This window comes from Manacus vitellinus, unplaced genomic scaffold, assembly GCF_001715985.3.
Source record: "Manacus vitellinus isolate BGI_N305 unplaced genomic scaffold, ASM171598v3 scaffold_1_pilon, whole genome shotgun sequence".
Taxonomy (NCBI): domain Eukaryota; kingdom Metazoa; phylum Chordata; class Aves; order Passeriformes; family Pipridae; genus Manacus; species Manacus vitellinus.
In genome coordinates, this window is record NW_021939396.1 from 41,803,114 (window position 1) to 41,821,957 (window position 18,844).

The 18,844-nt window shown below is 38.7% G+C and overlaps 1 protein-coding gene across 1 annotated transcript in view; it reads left to right on the plus strand.

Annotated features, from left to right (window-relative positions):
* LOC103761189 (ethanolaminephosphotransferase 1) overlaps positions 1-18,844 on the plus strand; it is a 54,864-nt gene that overhangs the window by 13,881 nt on the left and 22,139 nt on the right. Inside the window, exons 3-5 of the mRNA XM_018076399.2 lie at positions 5,703-5,811; positions 7,909-7,983; positions 14,299-14,567. Of these exons, the coding sequence (XP_017931888.2) occupies positions 5,703-5,811; positions 7,909-7,983; positions 14,299-14,567 (453 nt within the window). The remainder of the gene's footprint in view (positions 1-5,702; positions 5,812-7,908; positions 7,984-14,298; positions 14,568-18,844) is intronic.

Here is an 18,844-nt window from a genome sequence, read left to right on the forward strand (position 1 = left end):
TGTTTTAAATACATCATGTATTTTCATTTAAAAATATTGATTAATAAAACTGAAATTAGGGCATCTGATAAAAGAAAACAAATGTTGCAAGATGAATACCTGTTTATCATGGCTAGGCTTCATGAACGAAGATTTGGGAAGGGCTCTACTCACGTGTTTACATGAGTATGTTATTTTGAGATTTTATTTTTTTTTAGAAAAAAAAGGTTTACTTATTTTTTTCTGATTGCTATAGAAAAGGCATCCATTTCTTTTTTACATCTTTCATTATTACATCTTTCATTAAACAGCTTTGCAGGCATGGAGGGGTTTATTTACTACAAATTATTTTTGTGCAGCATATGCTGCCTAACAACAGCATGGCTTTATCTCTGTGCCGTGCATATGATTTTATGCAAGTGCTGTCTCATTTTCTCCCAAGGGTACTTGCTCGAGGGAGCAAGGCATTTCTTTAAGAAGCTGAAAATGAGAGCAGTTACCATGATAACCATAACGATTGGAAGATGCCATCTCTTGAATGTGTTATGATCTGCAGTTTCTAAAAATAAACTGCTCACAATTAGTTGTGCTGTTGTTGGCAAAAAAAAAAAAAGCTCTTTATCTCAAATAAATATAGTAACTTTATTGATCTCCAAGAAAGGAATGATTTCGGCATCTGCCTTGTTACAGGAAATATTTAGATTGGAGCAGACTTGAAAATAAAGCTTTGTACTAACAAAAATGGATGTATGTGGTCAGAGTGCTGTTGGATCTGCCATCTCTGGATTCTGTAATAAAGGTGTTTCTTATTCTTAATACAGCAGGAAAATCATAGTCTCTCATTTGTAATCTCAAGATAATTTAATGAAAAGTGTTTATATGTCCTAACTTAAGAATTAAAAACTAACCCAAACATGTATGAGTAAAAAGCAATTCAAAGATGTGACACTGAATTCAGTAATTCAGTTCAGAGACTCTGTTTTCATTCCCATCATACTATTGAGGAAAACAATGAGGCAGAAAAGCCCCTCCAGCACTCTGCAGTCTGGCACAGGAGATGAGCAGAGGCTTTACTGTGCACTTGCACTTTGGTTTAGGAAATCCATGGGTATTCATCTGCTCTCAGATTGAAGGGGGTGTATTGCAATGCAAAACTTCCTTTGGAGATAAGTTCTTCTAACGGTTACAGCATTCTACGAGAGGAAAAACAGCATTCTTGAATGTCCCCATGTAGTATAAGGTGATAAAACCCATAAAAAATGTGACCTTTAGATTTTTTTAAACCTCATTGAGTTTTAGATGAGCATGATTTAGTTCTCTCCTCTCTGAAGGAGAACCCAACCAGAGCGATGGACTGAAAACCTGTTTCAAAAGTTGGGAGATCTGAGTATGGAACCAAAGACTGGGGTGGGTGCTGTCTGTACTTTGCCTTTTGGTTTGAATACTGAAGATACAACACTGAATGTTCTACCTTGCCTTCTGGTGCAATAGTGTTACAGAATAATTCTCAGTGATGTGTTGCAAGGATTTAAAGGGAAACTATATTGCTTTCAGCTTTTGTAGAAGTAGTCATTCTAATGTTAGAAGATAGTGCTATGTAGAATCGGAGTCCTGCAGAGGAACTGGCAATGCACAGCAGCAGAAGAAAAGAGTATGTGATGGAGATTGCTCTTAGAGATAAAAATGAGAACTGGGAGAGCACCAAAATTGTTGCTATAATGTTTTTATTCCTGGCTAGATACTGAAACCAAATGTGGCAGTAACTGTTACTCCAAACTCAGTTCAAGAAAATTCTGCTCGTCTGAGCACCAAAATACTATTTTCTCTTGAAGTGCAAGTACACCAGTGTTATCTTAATAAATTATATCTTAGTTTTAGGAGAAGTTTTGAATACTTTTTTTTTTTTTTTTGGTAGCTTGTACCTATTGTAAGCATTATAGCTGATCTATGACCGTGTCCTAGACTATAATATCCCGTGATGTAGAAAACAAACTCATGTTCATGGCAGTTTTTCCATGTTGTATGAAACTATAGTAACAACTGTATGAATCATAGAACCATAGAATCATTTAGGTTGAAAATTACCTTTAAGATCATCTAGTCCAACTGTTTACCCAACACTGCCAATTCCACCACTAAACCATGTCCCCAAGTGCCATATCTGCATGTATTTTAAATATCTTCAGGGATGGTGAGTTCACCACTTCCCTGGTCATCCTGTTCCAATGCTCAACAACCTTTTTGGTGAAGAAATTTTACCTAATGTCCAACATTACCTCCCCTCGTGTGACTTGAGGCTGTTTCATCGTGTCCTATCACTTGTTACCTGGGAGAGGAGACCGACCCCCACCTGGCTACAACTTCCTTTCAGGCAGTTGTAGAGAGTGATAATGTCCCCCTTTGAGCTGCCTTTTCTCCAGATGGAACAACCCCAGCCCACTCAGCTGCTTTCCATAGGACTTATGCTCCAGAGTCTTCACCAACTCCATTGCCCTTCTCTGGACAGGCTCCAGCACCTCAATGCCCTTCTTGTACTGAGGAGCACAGAACTGAACACAGGATTCAAGGTGCAGCCTCACCAGTGCCGAGTACAGACCACTGCTCTGGTTCTGCTGGCTACACTACTGCTGATACAAGCCAGGATATGACACTAGGATAAGACTCTATGTGTTATTTAAAACTATGCTGATTATGCAACTATAGGCATTTCATCTTCATTTAATTCAATGCTCCATGCATTTGCCTTTAATTGGGATTTGTATTTTATAATGAAGCACAATCTTGTGCTCTCCAATAAATAATGAGTAGTATTATTTAGCTATTACGCAAACTGAATATTCCTCCTGTATTTGTGTTCATAAGAAATCACATCTGTTCAGGACAATGAGAGGAAAAGGAGGAAATCCCAGTGGGATACATCGGTGTATGCCAGCTTCACTGAAATCAATTTAACTCCCCTCTGTTGCCTTTATGAACTTTGATTTTATCACTAGAATTGGCCAAGAGTAGAATTTTAGTGGTCTCAAGTGACTTAGTGAAGTTTGAACAGAACTTTATATAAATGTACTTTACCATTTATAATCCAAATAGTTGATATATTAAAGGATTTGCTGTTTGTATTAGGGCTTTTCGAATGAGTGGCTGTAGACCTGGTGGAACAGAAATCATTTAGTGTTTTGTGGAACTAAAAGTTTTTTAAAAGGTTTAAGCGTACAAAAGTTTTGCCGGAGAACAGATGTGATTCTCCCTATGGTACCTTCAGTTGTATTAATCATGTAACACATTGGTATATTAGAATTCTACTGTCTGTTAATTAGATAATAAAGTTTGCAATGTATCCTTCCATAAATTCAGACTCTATTTCTCCAAGGTGTGTAAGAAGTTAATCTTGAACACTCTGTGATTTTTTAAATTATGAAATAAGGTGATGGTAGTGTAAGGCCAACCAAAAGGATAAGGGGCGTTAAATGTAACAAAAGGGATTTTGCAGTTGGAATACTTTCCAAATACCTAGACAGATTAGGTTCGGTAGGGATCAAAAGAACATGCTTAGGGGTTTAGCTGCAGGAGAGTCTGTTTTCCTGAGGACAGAACTCCTGTAACTGTTTTTCATGGTGTGTCTGTTAGCCAGAGGGATTGCAAGTATAACAACATCCTTTGAAGGTTTTCTTCTTAGAATACATGCTGTTAGCAAGAAAGTGGGTTAAAATAACTTCTTCATGTTTGCACTGTGTAAGCTTGAATTATTTTCTGTAATAATTTAATAATGACATTGTGACTGTTTAGAATAATGAGCCTAATTAGAAAGCAGATGATTGTGGTGCCCCACTTGATTTAACAGTCAACAATTCTTATGAATGGTGCAGGAGAAGTCAGTCATTTTAAAACAATACATTGGATGGTGTCTGTATGTCCACGTAAACGGTTCATCCATGGTGTCTTAACACACTATTTTGGTCCACAGTTCAGACTAAAAGAGACAAATCTAGAATTTTTTTAGTGTTTGTCGTTCATGTTTCATATAATTATGGTCACAGACATCAGATAAATTCCCCAGCAGGAGATTCATTTTCTGCATCCTCAGGTAGCAAAATGGGGAGAACATGCTGCTGTTGCTGCATGCTGAGCATGCAGTCAATATAAGAAAAGGGGACTGTGCAGTGAAGGGTTCTACCCTAGGTGTTCTCCAAAAGGAACTTCAGGGGACATTTGCTGTCCCTTTTCTTAGAGGTTTAGATTTGGGCTTTTAAACACTCAGGATTATAGAAATGTTAAATTTTTTTTTAGTGTAGTTGCATGCATTCCGTGATGTATTTTAAATACTATGAGAGCTGACATACAGTGTTTTAAAATTAGTGATAAAATCCTGGTGATAAAGAAAGAAACTTTCAGATATGATAGTTACTACTAATGCTATTACAGAAAACATCTAAAAAACATAACAGAAAAGTATTCAGGAATTTTAATCTGATTTTTTGAAAGTTTACACTTTAGACTGTACACTATCAGTTGCACAATTCCTCTTGAGTATTATAAATTGTTCTACAGTAGGAAAAGAGGATCTAGTCAGAATAATTAATCATTCAAGCATTCAAATTTTAAAAGTAAATTTTTCATGTAGTAATAGGATAGAGGAAATGTAAAGGTGTATACAAATTCATATGTATTCATCTGTCTGTCCATCTAGCTAGTCCAGAGAAACTAACAAATCATTTTATTTCAAAACTGTTATTAGTATCTGAAATTATTTGACTTCCTATTCTTTAGTATTGTCATCATAATTTGTACTGTAAAAGTACTTTAGATATATTTTCAGTCCTTAGGCACTCCAAAGAATTTGATTATAAGCCTCCAATATTTTTGTATTTTGAATATATTGATAGTGTGAGTGATGCTATTTGATACTTAGTGTTTCTGCAAGTATGTTCTGTCTAAAAATCATGTAGAAAGCTGTGTGTGCTATTTCAAAAAAATATGCTGGAGAAACTGTGTTACTTGGAAAGAGTGTTACCAAACGAGATCCCTGTTGTAGTGTAAGGAGCACCTTAAAGCTGCAGGGTGTGAATAGCTGAGGGTGGTTACTGGGATAAAGAATTAGAGGTTTAGGTGAAGACAGAATCCTTTTCAGCACCCTACAAAGTAAAATCAATTAATGGAGTGTTTATAATTTATAAGTAAAGAAGGAGACCCTAGCAGTACATTACTATCTAGAGAAGTAGGGAGCTGCTTGTAATGGAGAGATCTTCTGAATCTAAAAGTGTAATGCACTTGGGGTATGATTTTGTGGATGTTTTGAGTTAGAAATTATTGACATATTTTAGAAAAGGAAATTTCCTTTTTATAGTGTGGGAATAGAATGCTTAAAAAACCCTACCACGTGGATGCTGAATTACCACACTGGGGTGCTGCAGTCTTCTTTCAGTTCTGATTCAGATGATTGCAGGAAGTTTTCCTTGATGATTGGATAAATAAGGATAACGTACAACATAGGGAATACACTGTTTTAAAATGTCATTTTTACTGCAGTCACAAAGGTCAGGCAAAAGGATTGAATTTGAAAATAAATTTCAGAAATAAAAATGGTATTTTAATTTGAAAATGGTGAAATATGCACAAATCTGAACATTGCTGATGCCATATAAAGGCTTCTTTCCTGATATAAAATATTTAATTAAAATAGGATGTACAATTTTTCTGAAATTTTTTTCTTTCTTTTTTAACAGATAGTGCCTCTGTGGATTGCTCCCAACCTGTTAACATTCTCTGGATTTGTCATGATTTTATTTAATTATTTTCTAATATCTTTTTATGACTGGGACTACACTGCCTCAGGTAAAAATCCTCATGTTGTAATTTTTTAGAATTAGTGAGCTGCTTGTACTTCTGAATGTTATAGGGAGGGATCAGACACTTGAATCTTCCACTCATTCCCTTCATGACACTCCATGAGCACAATAGGAGGATCTGACCTCACATATGGCCTTAAAAATTAAGAACATTTAATTGAAAAATATTATTTAATTTTATCCCTAAAATAGGTTTCAGCATATGCTGCTTGCAGCCTATGATAATATCTCATTTTATTTAAAGTTTATTCCAGGATTTAAATGCACAGACAAAAACACCCAAATGTTCTTCATAAAGTTTTCATTGGTTTCACATTTCCTAATACCTAAATTGATACCTCAACAAGTTATTTTCTCTTTCATTACTATACACACACCCCCAATTCAAAACTGCTTCTAGACAAAGAAGACATAGTTTCTAAATAAATGTTGCTTCAAATTGCGACTCTCTGAGTCTGAGTCCGTATTTGCTCTTCGTGGTAGACCAAGTCAGAAGCTTTTTGGCTGATTGCTCCTGAGTGTAGGGCATGTTTAGTTCTGGGCTTCTCAGACCAGTTGTTGGAGCCTACAAAAAGTAGTAAGCATCTTCTGTAAGGTGTTTAATATATAAAACATCTATATATATATAAATATATGAAAAGCTTTAGTTTTCTTTAGACAATTTAGTGAAGGCAACAGTTTTATTTCCTGAAACAGCTATGTTTTGCAGTCTTTTTTTTTTTTTATGCCTGTGTTTAGATTCAAGAGGTACCCTTTGGTGTGGGCTGTTTGTACATTTATGGTAATAATTCTAGAGGCAGAGATACTTGTTAGCAGTTTTAGTTCAAAAGTAATCCTGTATGAGCATTATGTTTTCAGGGCCAGCTTGTTATATATTGTGTGGCCTCATTCTTAAACACTTGGGTTTTTTTTAATCAATGCAGCTAATATTAAGTTCTGTAAAAGAGCATCCAGAACAAATCTTTTTAATGGGATGATGTTATCTTGACAAATTCTCAGTAGATGTACATGGAACTTGAAGATATTTGAAATGGTGATTAAGTCTGTTGGAGTTGAGGCCTATATGTGTAGTTTGCAAGCCTCTTCTCGATTTCACATGAGAACAGTGCCCATCATTTCTCAATTTATTGAAAACATTCATGCAACCTAACAAGCCTTTTGAGTATCATATATCAATCCCATACCTAGGATCAGAAATAAAAGACTTAATTTCCTGGACAGCTGGTTTTCATTCTACAGTTTGCAGATTTGCAGCTAGGAGTCAGGAATTGCCATCTTTTCTTTCAGAATGGCAAAATGAGGCATTGAGAAAGGTAGTCAAGGCACTGCTTTAGGTGCTGGCAACTCCTGGCATCATTCAGGCAAGGAAACCCCTCTATATGCATGAATTCCCTGTGTTAGGTGCCAAATGCCAGAAATCTGAGAGGCATTTACAGTTGTTTAGTGCTAGTGTAGTACTTATTGGATGATGTTTGAGTTAAATAGAACAGTCTTTGGAAAAAGGATTGATTTCTTTAAAAGAGCAACAATAACCTTGGGTTAATGCTATCAGCAGAGCAAGAACAGAACCCTGGGCTCTGTCCAATTCAACTTTCTTTTCCTTTTTCTCAAGGAAAAAAAAAGGTGCTAATATTTGTCCTAGCCTGAGGACAACAACTTCCTGTTCAGATCTGTACGGTAAAAGTACTACATAAACCCCAGGCTGGCACTAATAATCTTGCTTGAAAAATACCTTTTTTTTGCTTCTAGATATTACATAAACATCAACTAATTTGTTGACAGATAGTCTTCCTGTGACCTGTAAAAATTTTTATCTTGTTACTGTCATTGTTTTGTGCAATAATAGAGTAATTTCAGGACCAAAAACCCTTATCTTCTGTCCTCTACAGTGTAAACACATTTAAGCCTGCTCAATACGTCTTCAGTAGAGCTCAGTGATGCCTGAAGGTCAAAACCGAGTATTTCAATCTGTTTGATGCAGTAGGTTAGTCAGTGGCAACTTGTTTTTATACATATGCATATGTTGGTGGATTTCTTTGAGGTTAACCACTGTTACACTGACTTACTACCCCATTTCTTTCAGGTAGCAGTCCTGGACTTGTTCCCACCTGGGTGTGGCTCTTCAGTGCTTTTACCACTTTTTGTGCTTATGCTTTAGGTAAAGTACAGTGAAATAATTTACACATTTTATGTCTTTGTATAGTTTTATCTTCAAATTCACTAGTGTGGATTCTGAGATGAAGAGGCACTGTGGATAAATTACTGATCTCTTTCCAAAACAGTTCTCTTAGATTAAAAAAAACAACAACCAAACACACATACACACAAAATTTATAAGACTGAAGAAAACCCCGAACAGCGTATGACGTTATATATTAGAGGCTGATGATGAGGCTCTTACTCCTCTGTAAAGTTCAAATTATTTTAGAGGAACAGTGGAAATCATTATGTAGCAGCACTCAAAGAAGCATAGAATGGTTGGGATTGGAAGGGACCTTAAAGACCATCTATTTCCTTTCCCTCTGCCATGGGTAGGGACACCTTCCACCAGACCAGGTTGCTCAAAGCCCCATCCAACCTGGCTGTGAACACTTCCAGGCATGGGACATCCACAACTGCTCTGGGCAATCTGATCCAGTGTTTAACCACCTTCACCGTAAAGAATTTCTTCATAATGTTTCATCTAAACATTATTTAATCTAATCTCTTTCTGTTTGAACCCATTTGCCTTTGTCCTGTTGTCTATGCCCATGTAAAAAAATCCCACTCCAGCTGTCTTGTAGGACCCCCTTTAGGCACTGGAAGGCAGTTCTGAGGTCTCCCTGGAAGCTTTCTCTTCCCAAGGCTGTACAACCCCAAGTCTCTCAACCTGTCTTCATAGGAGTCATTGCTCTCTGATTTCATAAAAATCTTTGTTCCTTGATGTTGACATTCTGAGAAACTTCTCAATGCCAGCGTTACCAGAGGGTGCTTTCAAGGACAAATGACAAAAAAAGGGCAAAGCAGAGAAAAAGGAAGCTGTTAGATACTTCAGTGCTTATGGTGTATGTCAGGAGAAATGGTGATGATATGTGTGATGACAGGGCTGAGCTTCTTATGGAGATGAAGTATGATTTTTTTCTTTCCTCTTGCTGTTTTTCTCCTGTAACACCTACACCTCAATTTCGTATTCCATTTTTACTATTTTGTACCATGCCATGACTGTATTTTTAGCTATATTGCACCTTGCTGTGCAGTGGTGTGAAGACATAAACCTGAACTGATGCAGATCTGGGAGTGAGATCCACAATAGCATGGTGTTTTTGCTTTCTCTTCCAAACCTATCTCATTCTGAACTAGTCTCTCCGCAATGTGGTGCAACAGAGTTAATTTCTGGGGGGCTCCAAGGTAGTATATTTATGTGGACTGCACAGTGCCGTGTAAAAGGGGTCCAGGAAGGCTGGGCATACCTTAAGAAGGAAATCTTAAAGATACAGCAGCAGACCATCCCTGTGTGCTGAAAGATGAGCTGTCGGGTAAGAAGACTGGCCTGGCTGGATAGGGAGCTTTTTCTGGAACTCAGAAAAAAAAAAAAGAGTTTATGACCTTGGGAAGAAGGGGCAGGCAAGTCAGGAAGAGTACAAGGCTGTCATTAGGTCATTTAGAGAGATTAGAAGGATGAAAGCTCAGCTAGAACTCAATGTGGCCACGGCTGTGAGAGATAATACAAAATGTTTTTATAAATACTTTAATAACAAAAAGAGGGCCAAGGAAAATCTCCATCCTTCATTGGATGTGAAGGGAAGTACTGTAACAAGGGTAAGGAAAAGGCTGAGGTACTTGGTGCCTCAGTCTTTAACAGAAAGACTGGTTATCCTCAGGGCAGCCATTCCCCAGAGCTGGTAGACAGGGATGGGGAGCAGAATAGACCCCCTGCAATCCAGGGGAAGTAGTTAGTGAGGTGCTGTGCCACTTAGACACTCAGAAGTCTATGGGTTCAGATGGGATCCACCTGAGGGTGCTGAGGGAGCCAGTGGATGAGCTCACCAAGCCACTCTCCGTCATTTATCATGCTTAATCAGGAAGGTCCTGGAAGACTGGAGGTGAGCCAATGTGGTGGCCATCTGCAAGGAGTGTCAGAAGGAGGATCTGGCAAACTACAGGTCTGTCAGTCTGTCCTCAGAGCCAGGGAAGGTCATGGAGCAGATCATCTTAGTGCCATCTCTTAACACGTACAGGACAACCAGGGGCTCAGGCCCAGCCACCATAGCTTTAGGAAGGGTAAGTCCTACTTGACCAAACTGATCTCTTTTTGTGACCAGATGACCAGCCTAGTGGATTAGGGAAAGGCTGAGGATGTTGTCTACCTGGAATTCAGTAAAGCCTTTGATACTGGCTCCCACAACATTTTTCTGGAGAAGTTGGCACCCTGTGGCTTGGACAGGTGCACTCTTCATTGGGTTAAAAACTGTCCAGATGGCTGAACCCAGAGAGTGATGGTGAATAGAGTTACATCCAGTTGGCAGCCAGTCAGCAGTGGTGTTCCTCAGGGATCAGTACTGGGGCCAGTCTTGTTTAATATCTTTATCCAGAATCTGGATGAAGGGATCAAGTTCAACCTCAGTCAGTTTGCAGATGACATCAAGTTGGGTGGGAGTGTTGATCTGCTGGAGGGCAGATCCTACCCTCTGCACAGGGATCTGGACAGTCTGGATCAATGGGCTGAGGGCCCATTGATGGGTATGAGGTTTAACAAGGCCGAGTGCTGGGTCCTGCACTTGGGTCACAACAACCCACACAGCACTACAGGCCTGGGGAAAAGTGGCTGGAAAGCTGTTTAGTGAAAAAGGACCTTGGGGTGCTGGTTGACAGCAGCTGAACATGAGCCAGCAGTGTGCCCAGGTGGCCGAGAAGGCCAATGGCATCCTGACTTGTATCAGCAATAGTGTGGCCAGCAGGACCAGGGAAGTGATTTTCTCCCTGTACTCAGCACTGGTGAGGCCGCACCTCTGAGTACTGCATCTGGCTCTGGGCCCCTCACTACAAGACATTGAGGTGCTGCAGTGAGTCCAGAGAAGGGCAACAGAGCTGGAGCACAAGTCCTATGAGGAGTGGCTGAGGGAGCTGTGGGATTGTTTAGTCTGGAGAAGAGGAGGCTCAGGCTCTACAACTACCTGAAAGGAGTTTGTAGCCAGGTGGGGGTCAGCCTCTTCTCCCAGGCAACCAGTGACAGGAAAAGAGGAAATCATCTCAAGCTGCACCAGAGGAGGTTCAGGTTGGACACGAGGAAGAAATTTTTCCCTGAAAGGATTGTTAAGCATTGGAATGGGTTGCCCAGGGAAGTGGTGGAGTAACTATCCCTGGAAGTGTTCAAGAAATTCCTGGATGCAGCATATAGTGCTGTGGTTTGGTTGACCTCGTAGTGTTTGGTCAAAAGTTGACTTGATCCTGGAATTCTTTTCCAACCTTAATGATTCTATGCTGTGATTCTAAATGTACATTCTCCTTGGAGCTGTTTCTTGTAAGGCCATTGCAGAGTATAGCCATATCTTTGTGTGCCATACTTGAGACACTGAGGCTACAAACGGATGTGTTATAGATTAGTATGCTGCAGTGCTGTGCAAAGGTGCTGACCAATTTTGGAATCAGACACATGCGTATAGAGTCACCTTGATTGATCTGGGGGTATCCCCTTGTGGAGAAATCTCCCTCTGCATTGTACATGCCTTGGCATTTCTATTAAATTGGTGAGATCATGCCAAAATTATTTTTTTCTGGAATTTCTTTGTATTTGTACCATAAAAAGCAATGGGACAACTGTCCCTTGAAGCTGACTACCAGTCAGATTTCCCTAGCTCTCTATAATAATTATCAGAAGCAGCAGTTTCTTTGTGAAAACGATTTTTGTGTAATTGTATAGAATTTAATGAAATGGCTATTGTTTCATGAATAGGAATTACATATTGGAGTTGTTACTGTATGACACCCCAGAAAGCTCATTGGAAGTTCAGCTTCCAAGACTCTTAATGTAGATGGTATTTGCCAGTGACGCCTCTAGTTCCTAATACTTGGAAGGCAAGGAATATGATGTTGACAGTCAAAGCTATAATGAACTAATGTATATGTAGATTTTTATGTCTGCTGTCCAAGCCACTACATGAAATATTTAGTCTCAGATTTAATTCTTCATGGCCAAAGTTTTCCCTTTGGAAGACTGTAAAGAGCCATAATAACTAACCAAATATGCAGCTGTAATCTCTCTCAGCGTCTTTTTAATGACACAGTTTCTCTCTCCAAATGCTGTTCTTCCCCCCCGCCCCCTTTTTTAAGGTGGTTTGGAATCTTTCCCTTTCCATAAAATGGACTGCTATTTGCTGTTATTTTAAATTCCACTCTTTAAAAGTTATATAAAATTTAATAAAACTGAATATTTATGAACCTTTATGAGACAAAATCATAATACAAGAATTCTAAAGCAATGGAAGTGTGGGACAGTGTATGTCCGCTATTGAATACACACCAGTGTTGGCATGAACAATTTTAAACTGAAACTTAAAATATTCTCAATCTCTTAAAAAGGTAATGAAACTATGTGGAAAATCTGGTTAAAGATTTTTGAAAATCTGATTTTATCTGTGTGTCATATAGTTCCTGTGTTTTTCTCCATGCCCATTATAATTAGAAATACTCTATTTTATGACACCATTGTAAGCCTCTTTTTAATAAAACTAAAGTTCTTGCAAAATGAAAACCACTTCTTCTCTGTGATGTACATATTTTACTATCTAATGTCACTTTTGTGACAACTTAAAATAATTTATGAACAGAAAAATCTTCTAACGTTCTCATTTTTAAAAGTATTACCTGTGTAACTGAATTCTCTCTTATTTTGGATAGGTATTCTTGAAGTATAAAAGACCATAAACTGTTTAGGGTTGATAATATACTTATTTGCTAATTAAATTTCAGAAATGTTCTTTACTGGATGGAAGAATTTCTACAGTTATAGTAACACCATTCAATTAACCTCAAGCTTATATATAGTTTTCTTTCTGCACATTTCAGTAAGATGTTGAAAATTCAGTGGTAATGTTAATAGAGAAAGAAAGTGTCTCTAGAAAGGGGCAAGCTATATTTGAAATCCTCTTTGAGATATTTAATTTTAGAGTTGTGAGAACTGTCTCAAGAGATTTGTATTTGAGTGGAGGATATCTCACAGCTGTTTAGGTATTACAATAGAGAGACAGTCTAAAAACTGTACAAAATGAAATCCCATGTTTTCCCAGTTTAGGTCCCTAAAGTGTATTTACATTAAACAAAACTCAGAGTAATGACAAATAATCTGGCGAAGTAAGTAGCATATGATCTATAGCAGCTGTGGAGTCTTTGGTCTCACTCTGCTGAGTCGTATCTCTAGTCAGTTTTGCGTTATTAATGCTATCAATAGCTAATAACTGCTTTACCTTCCAAGTAACATTAAAAAGAAAAAAACTCTCCATTTTATTTTGAGATTCAAGACAATAGTAAGTAATCTGTAAGGTTTGTTCTGCGTACTTTTTCCTAAGAGATTCATTCTGCGTCTTTACACTTAACTTTAAGAGGAAAATATTTTTCAGCAGCACAATCTCAGAGAAGAGGCTAAGGGTATGGTTTGACAACACAACTAAGAAAGGTTACAACCACTTGATCCCCTTCCTCCTGCCTGCATTCACCACCCCTCTCTTGTGCTATCTCCCTTGGTTTTTGTACTATTCATAACACCAAATCTATTAGTGACACAGAAGAAAACATAATGTTTACTCTCTTTCCACCAGCTGAACAGGCTGCAGGTGTCCCTGTTCAACAGCAGTGAATTATCAGATCAACTCAAACCATATTGTCCAACTGCATCTTCAGAGTGAGATCCAGTGCAGTATTGGACCGTTTTTCAAGCACTCAAGTATTAAAAGTGATCAACCAACGTGTAATGCACCTTAACTATAATGTATTTTTAGATTCATATAATAATACATTTTGCAAAAGACCTTGAAGATCGCTAAGTCCAACCATTAACCCAACACTACCAATTCCACCACTAAACAATGTCCCCAGTCTACCTCACGAGTGGTTTGAAGGCTCAGAGGGTGCCCAACACCAATGGATGGGTGAGAAGCCCTATGGACACTTTTCAGCACTTGAAACTGATTGCAGGGACTGACATTAAAGCATTTCAAGACCACTGGGGGCAAGTAATTTTGAATGTCTTTCTAAAGCTCATAAGAAAGGTGGCATTAAAGCTTCAGAGCTGAGGTAAGGACAGAAAAATTGCTTGATAACTGAAACAAGTATTTTATGAGCAATCCTAATCGTTAGTATTGAGGAGGCTGTTGTGCTTCAGTCGTCATTGTAATTTTCTCATGCGTTATATATGGCAGTAGTGCAGTGTATGTGAAGAAAGTTACTCCTTTTGTTGTGCTCTAAATTTTCATTTCTTTTTCTTTCCCAATCCTTCCAGACTCCATAGATGGCAAACATGCTCGAAGGACTCAGTCCAGTACTCCTCTAGGAGAACTATTTGACCATGGACTGGATAGCTGGGCTACCTCCATTTTTGTGCTTTCCTTTTTTTCTGTCTGTTCCCGTGACAATGGGAAGACTGGAGTTTCTGTATATACAATGTATATATATTTAAGCATTGTCTTGTTTAACTTCATGTGTTCACACTGGGAGAAATATAACACAGGAGTTCTTTTTCTTCCTTGGGGATATGATATAAGCCAAGTGGTAAGTATTTATCATTTCTGTTTTGGCTTTATTTTCTTAAATATATAATTGCTTTCATAATATTAAAGAAATAGAAAAATAGTGCTCAAGGCAAATATATTTGGCTGAGTCCTTGAAATATGTAAAATTGCATAACCCTAAAAGTAATTCAGAAACATTTCCTGCATTTGCAGTGAAGGGATGCTCTTAAGCAAATTGTCAGCATCAGAGATTCATTGCCTTGCAGGAGAAAAAAGACTTGCAGCAAGCCTAGCAGCCAGATAGTGCCTCTGAGAATGTCGTTTAACTGCATTTGATTTGTGGTGTTAACAAAAATTATTTTGCTATCTGAAGCCGTAAGCAATTTCCCCCCCAACACTGGGTTCTGAGACGTGATGTGAAGTAGTCCAAGTAGTATCCACTAATAGTAATTATGTAGTTATACACTGCTAGACCTTCTCAATTCTACCCTGTTTTACAAGTGTGGTGATGGAAACAACATTGTAACTATACAGAGAACATTAACTGTTGTAAAGTGAATTTCTACCCTTGAAAAAAAGTCAGTCATATAATGGATGTCAAAAAGTCATAGGGAGTGACATTCAGTAACATGAATTATGTATCAGTCCACAGTCAGCCCCAGCTGAGTTCTTGACTGGCTTACAGCCTTACCTTGAGGTGGACCTCTTCAGAAACATGCCCAGGGCACCACGGTGAGTGGTGTCCACAGTACACAAATAAGTAGCAGGAGTAACAAGTTCGGTGCACTTCCAAGGGCCCAGCACTGGATTTTTGGGCTGGCTTATTTGTTTCTTACATAGCCAAGCTCTTGCAGACTGAAGAGCAGTCACAGTCTTCTGAGCTTCCTGTCACAGGCATGAGATGAAAGGTACAGCCAAATATACATAATTGAAAAGAAGTTTGACAAATACTCAAATATGTGTTTTAATGGAAATATAGTATTTGAATTAATGGCTGCAGATGTGTTGCTGTAAACATAATCAGAATCCAGTGGTTTGAGAACAACTCAGAGATGGTGGTCCAGCTGTGGTGCATCTGTGTCATCCCCTACAAAATACGTTCTGGGAGAAGAAGTTGGCTCAGTATTAAGACATTAGGCAGCCAGCTGGTCTGCAAGTTTCAGCCATGTCTGTATAAGGCTTCTTGGTGAAGTTCTTCCAGCAGGAGAGAAATAGCTATGTTCAAAGCAATTCCACTTGTTGGTCAGATGATCGGTGTATATGTGAATGGTTAGAAAGCTCTGCTGGATTGCTTCAGCATCCGAACCCTATTAGTGTTTAAATATGGGAATGGGTATCAAGTGGCAGAGAAGTATTGTTAACTGTGTCAGTGCTGGTAGTGACCTATGCCCCTGGCACTGCTTTTCCATCTGGGGAATAATGCTAATAACATTTCCCTGCCTGACAGATTTGTGGTGAGGCTGGATATCAGTAAAGTTTGTAAACTGCTTTGATTAACTGGGATGCAAGGTGCTAACAAGTGCTATTTCCTGTTTGCCTCTGATGCTGGATTGCTGTCCTGCACACTTGCTTTCTAATAACTTCTGTGATGATTTGGCTATGGTCAAAGTGATAAGCCTGTAAATGTCAGAATTTTTTTGATGCTATTTAGCACAGTCATCAACAGTGGTGGAAGACTGTACTATTGAAATCTCTGTATGTCAGTTTTCCCATCTGTAAAAAATAGCTTTTGTAGTTGTGATTGCCTATGAACAAAGACAAAATAGAATTTGTAGGTCGAGGTAGTATTTTTCTATTAGTCCAAACTACATTTCACACACACCAGGAAGTATATAATGTGTTTTTTTTCTCAGCTGTACTAACTAGTCTAGTAAAAGATCATAACTCTCCTAAAAAATTGCTCTTGTTTTGTAAACCAATTCAGCAAATTTTGTATGATGTGTGCACTATTAAAGGTAGCTCTTCGTCTCCAGTTACTTAGTGGAGAAGATACTGGGGACAATAGCAAATGGCTGATGATAAGTAAGAAAGGTAATGCTCTTCTTGCTTTTTTTTTTCCCACTGCTTCTCTGCCGGATATTCCCACAGTCACATTTAGAGGCAGAGAGTGTGGAAGCACTCGCAGGCTGCTTTCAGACTGATTCCCAGTGCTTGGTTCACAATTTCCTCCATGGCATTCCTAGCTGGATTGCTGCAGGAATGTGCCTCTCTGTTCTGTCTTCATTAATTTCACTGACAATGTGGTGCTATTGCATTGGCATGTCAGACACTCAGGTGGTCTAGTCCCCTGCTTCTGCTTTTAAATTTGATGGTAGCAAAGAACTTTGGGCTTCATTATCACCCCAAAACTCAAGAAATAAGAGTAGTTAGTATAAGTGTGCAAATAGGTAACTGTTGACCTTAATGAAAACTGAATTGGCATGTGGCTCCCAGGACACTGCTGCTGAGTCAGCTCCACTCTATATAAACACAGACAGCCCACTCACATGCTCTGCCTTAAATGTGGTATAAAAAGAGCTGCTGTTCCTCATGAAAAAATACCTCATTATGAATAGAGAAATTTGTGGGATTTACACAGATCACATTTTTCTGCGACTTGATGACTCATCCCAACTGGTAACCCAATTACTCTATCTGGGCTGTAATTGGCACTCCAATTAGCTTTGATTACAGCAGACAGCCATTTACAGGAGGCTGTGGTTTGTAAACTTGAAAACTGGTTGTAATGTGTCTGAGAGATGCTTGGCCATGCTGTTACGTTTTTTGATCCAGAATCAAGGAGGAGGCATCTGCAGCAGGGAAAACCCTTACCCTCTCGCCTCTCTCCAGCACAAGGAGCTATCTCATGCTGACTCCTGAGTGAGCAGAAAAAGATACAGGGAGAAGAGCCTCTGTACCATAGCCTCCAGACAATTTTCATACACTTTTGAGTAAGCATACCTGTTGGAAACCCCAAGAATTATGGTCTGAAGAAAAGGTTGAAAAATAAACCTCTGCTATAATCTGTGAGAAATTCTCTTGGATACATCTTGTGAAGACAAAGACTTTTGTTTTTCTCACAACCCAACTAAAAAAAGTTAATATCTGCAAATTAAGTTTCTTGGACAAAAAAAAAAAGACAAAACTTCCCTGGGAAATTAAAACTTCAGGCTTCTTGCCATATGTTAATTTTCACAGACATCTTCCTGATTTAAAAAAAAAATAAATCTATTTTGCTCCTGAAAAATTTTATATTCCCCTAATGAAATACTCCCCTAATCCTGCTGTTGCTTTTCCTAAGCCACTGCAGTGAATTCATAGTAGGGGAACAAAATACTCATTTTTCCCTTATATGATGTAATGATACTTCTGCTTCCATTGGTGCTGCCTTAAGTGTAACGGGAAGTGGCCTTTATATTCTTAAATAAAAGTTTAAAAGTGAAAAGAAAAGCTGCATGAGAGCTGGAGTGACTCAGACGATTCCACTCTCCTTCCTCTCCCTCTCCCCAGCTATGAGGCCAAGCTTAAAAGCAGCACAAGCAGCAAAATGTGAAAGGCAACAGGCAGCTCTCGCTGGCCCAGCCTTTGCCCTGTAAGGAGAGGATGACCAGAAATCCTCTGTATGCCTGAAGGGATGGGTGCTTGGACCATGAGCTCCAGGTTTTCAGTTTAAGATGCTTTCACAGCTGCTTCTGCCAGAGGACTTTGGACAGTACCACGTAGTCTCAGGGAGAACACTCTGCCTGCCTTGGAACTCTGAATAAATGAAATCCATGATGCAGACAGCAACTGAAACATTGTAGAACTTCCTTTCCTTCTTCCTTTGAGTTGAAGCAGGGGAAGGCTTTTTGTTTGGATGCCCTATACCAGGGGTTTTTTGACAAGCTTTTTATAAAACTCATGCTGAAATATGTTTCATATGACCTATTCTTGGGATGTACTGTGGCAGCCAGCGTTTTAGGAACTGGCAGAGAAATCCCAAGCAATGCAAGTGCACATCACTTGCATTGAAAAAATTTCTACCTTTTCTGAGGGGCAAAAAGTTATCTATTAAAAAACAAAATAAAGACACAAATATCTTGTTCTTTGGTCACATTACTAGGATTCACAATTTAATTTTAGTTAAAAAGATATTCACTTTCACAGTTTTTCAGATTTGAAGTGTCTGTGGAAAGCATAGTCTTACTTGTGATAAAATATTATTATTATTTGGTTCCAAAGGTAGGAGCACACTGAAACTGTGGGTGTGGCAGAACGGATAGCAGTGTGGAAGCAGTTCTGCCCAGACCATGGTGTCTGCTTCAAGCTGCTTCCAGATGTAGCTGTAAACTGATCTCA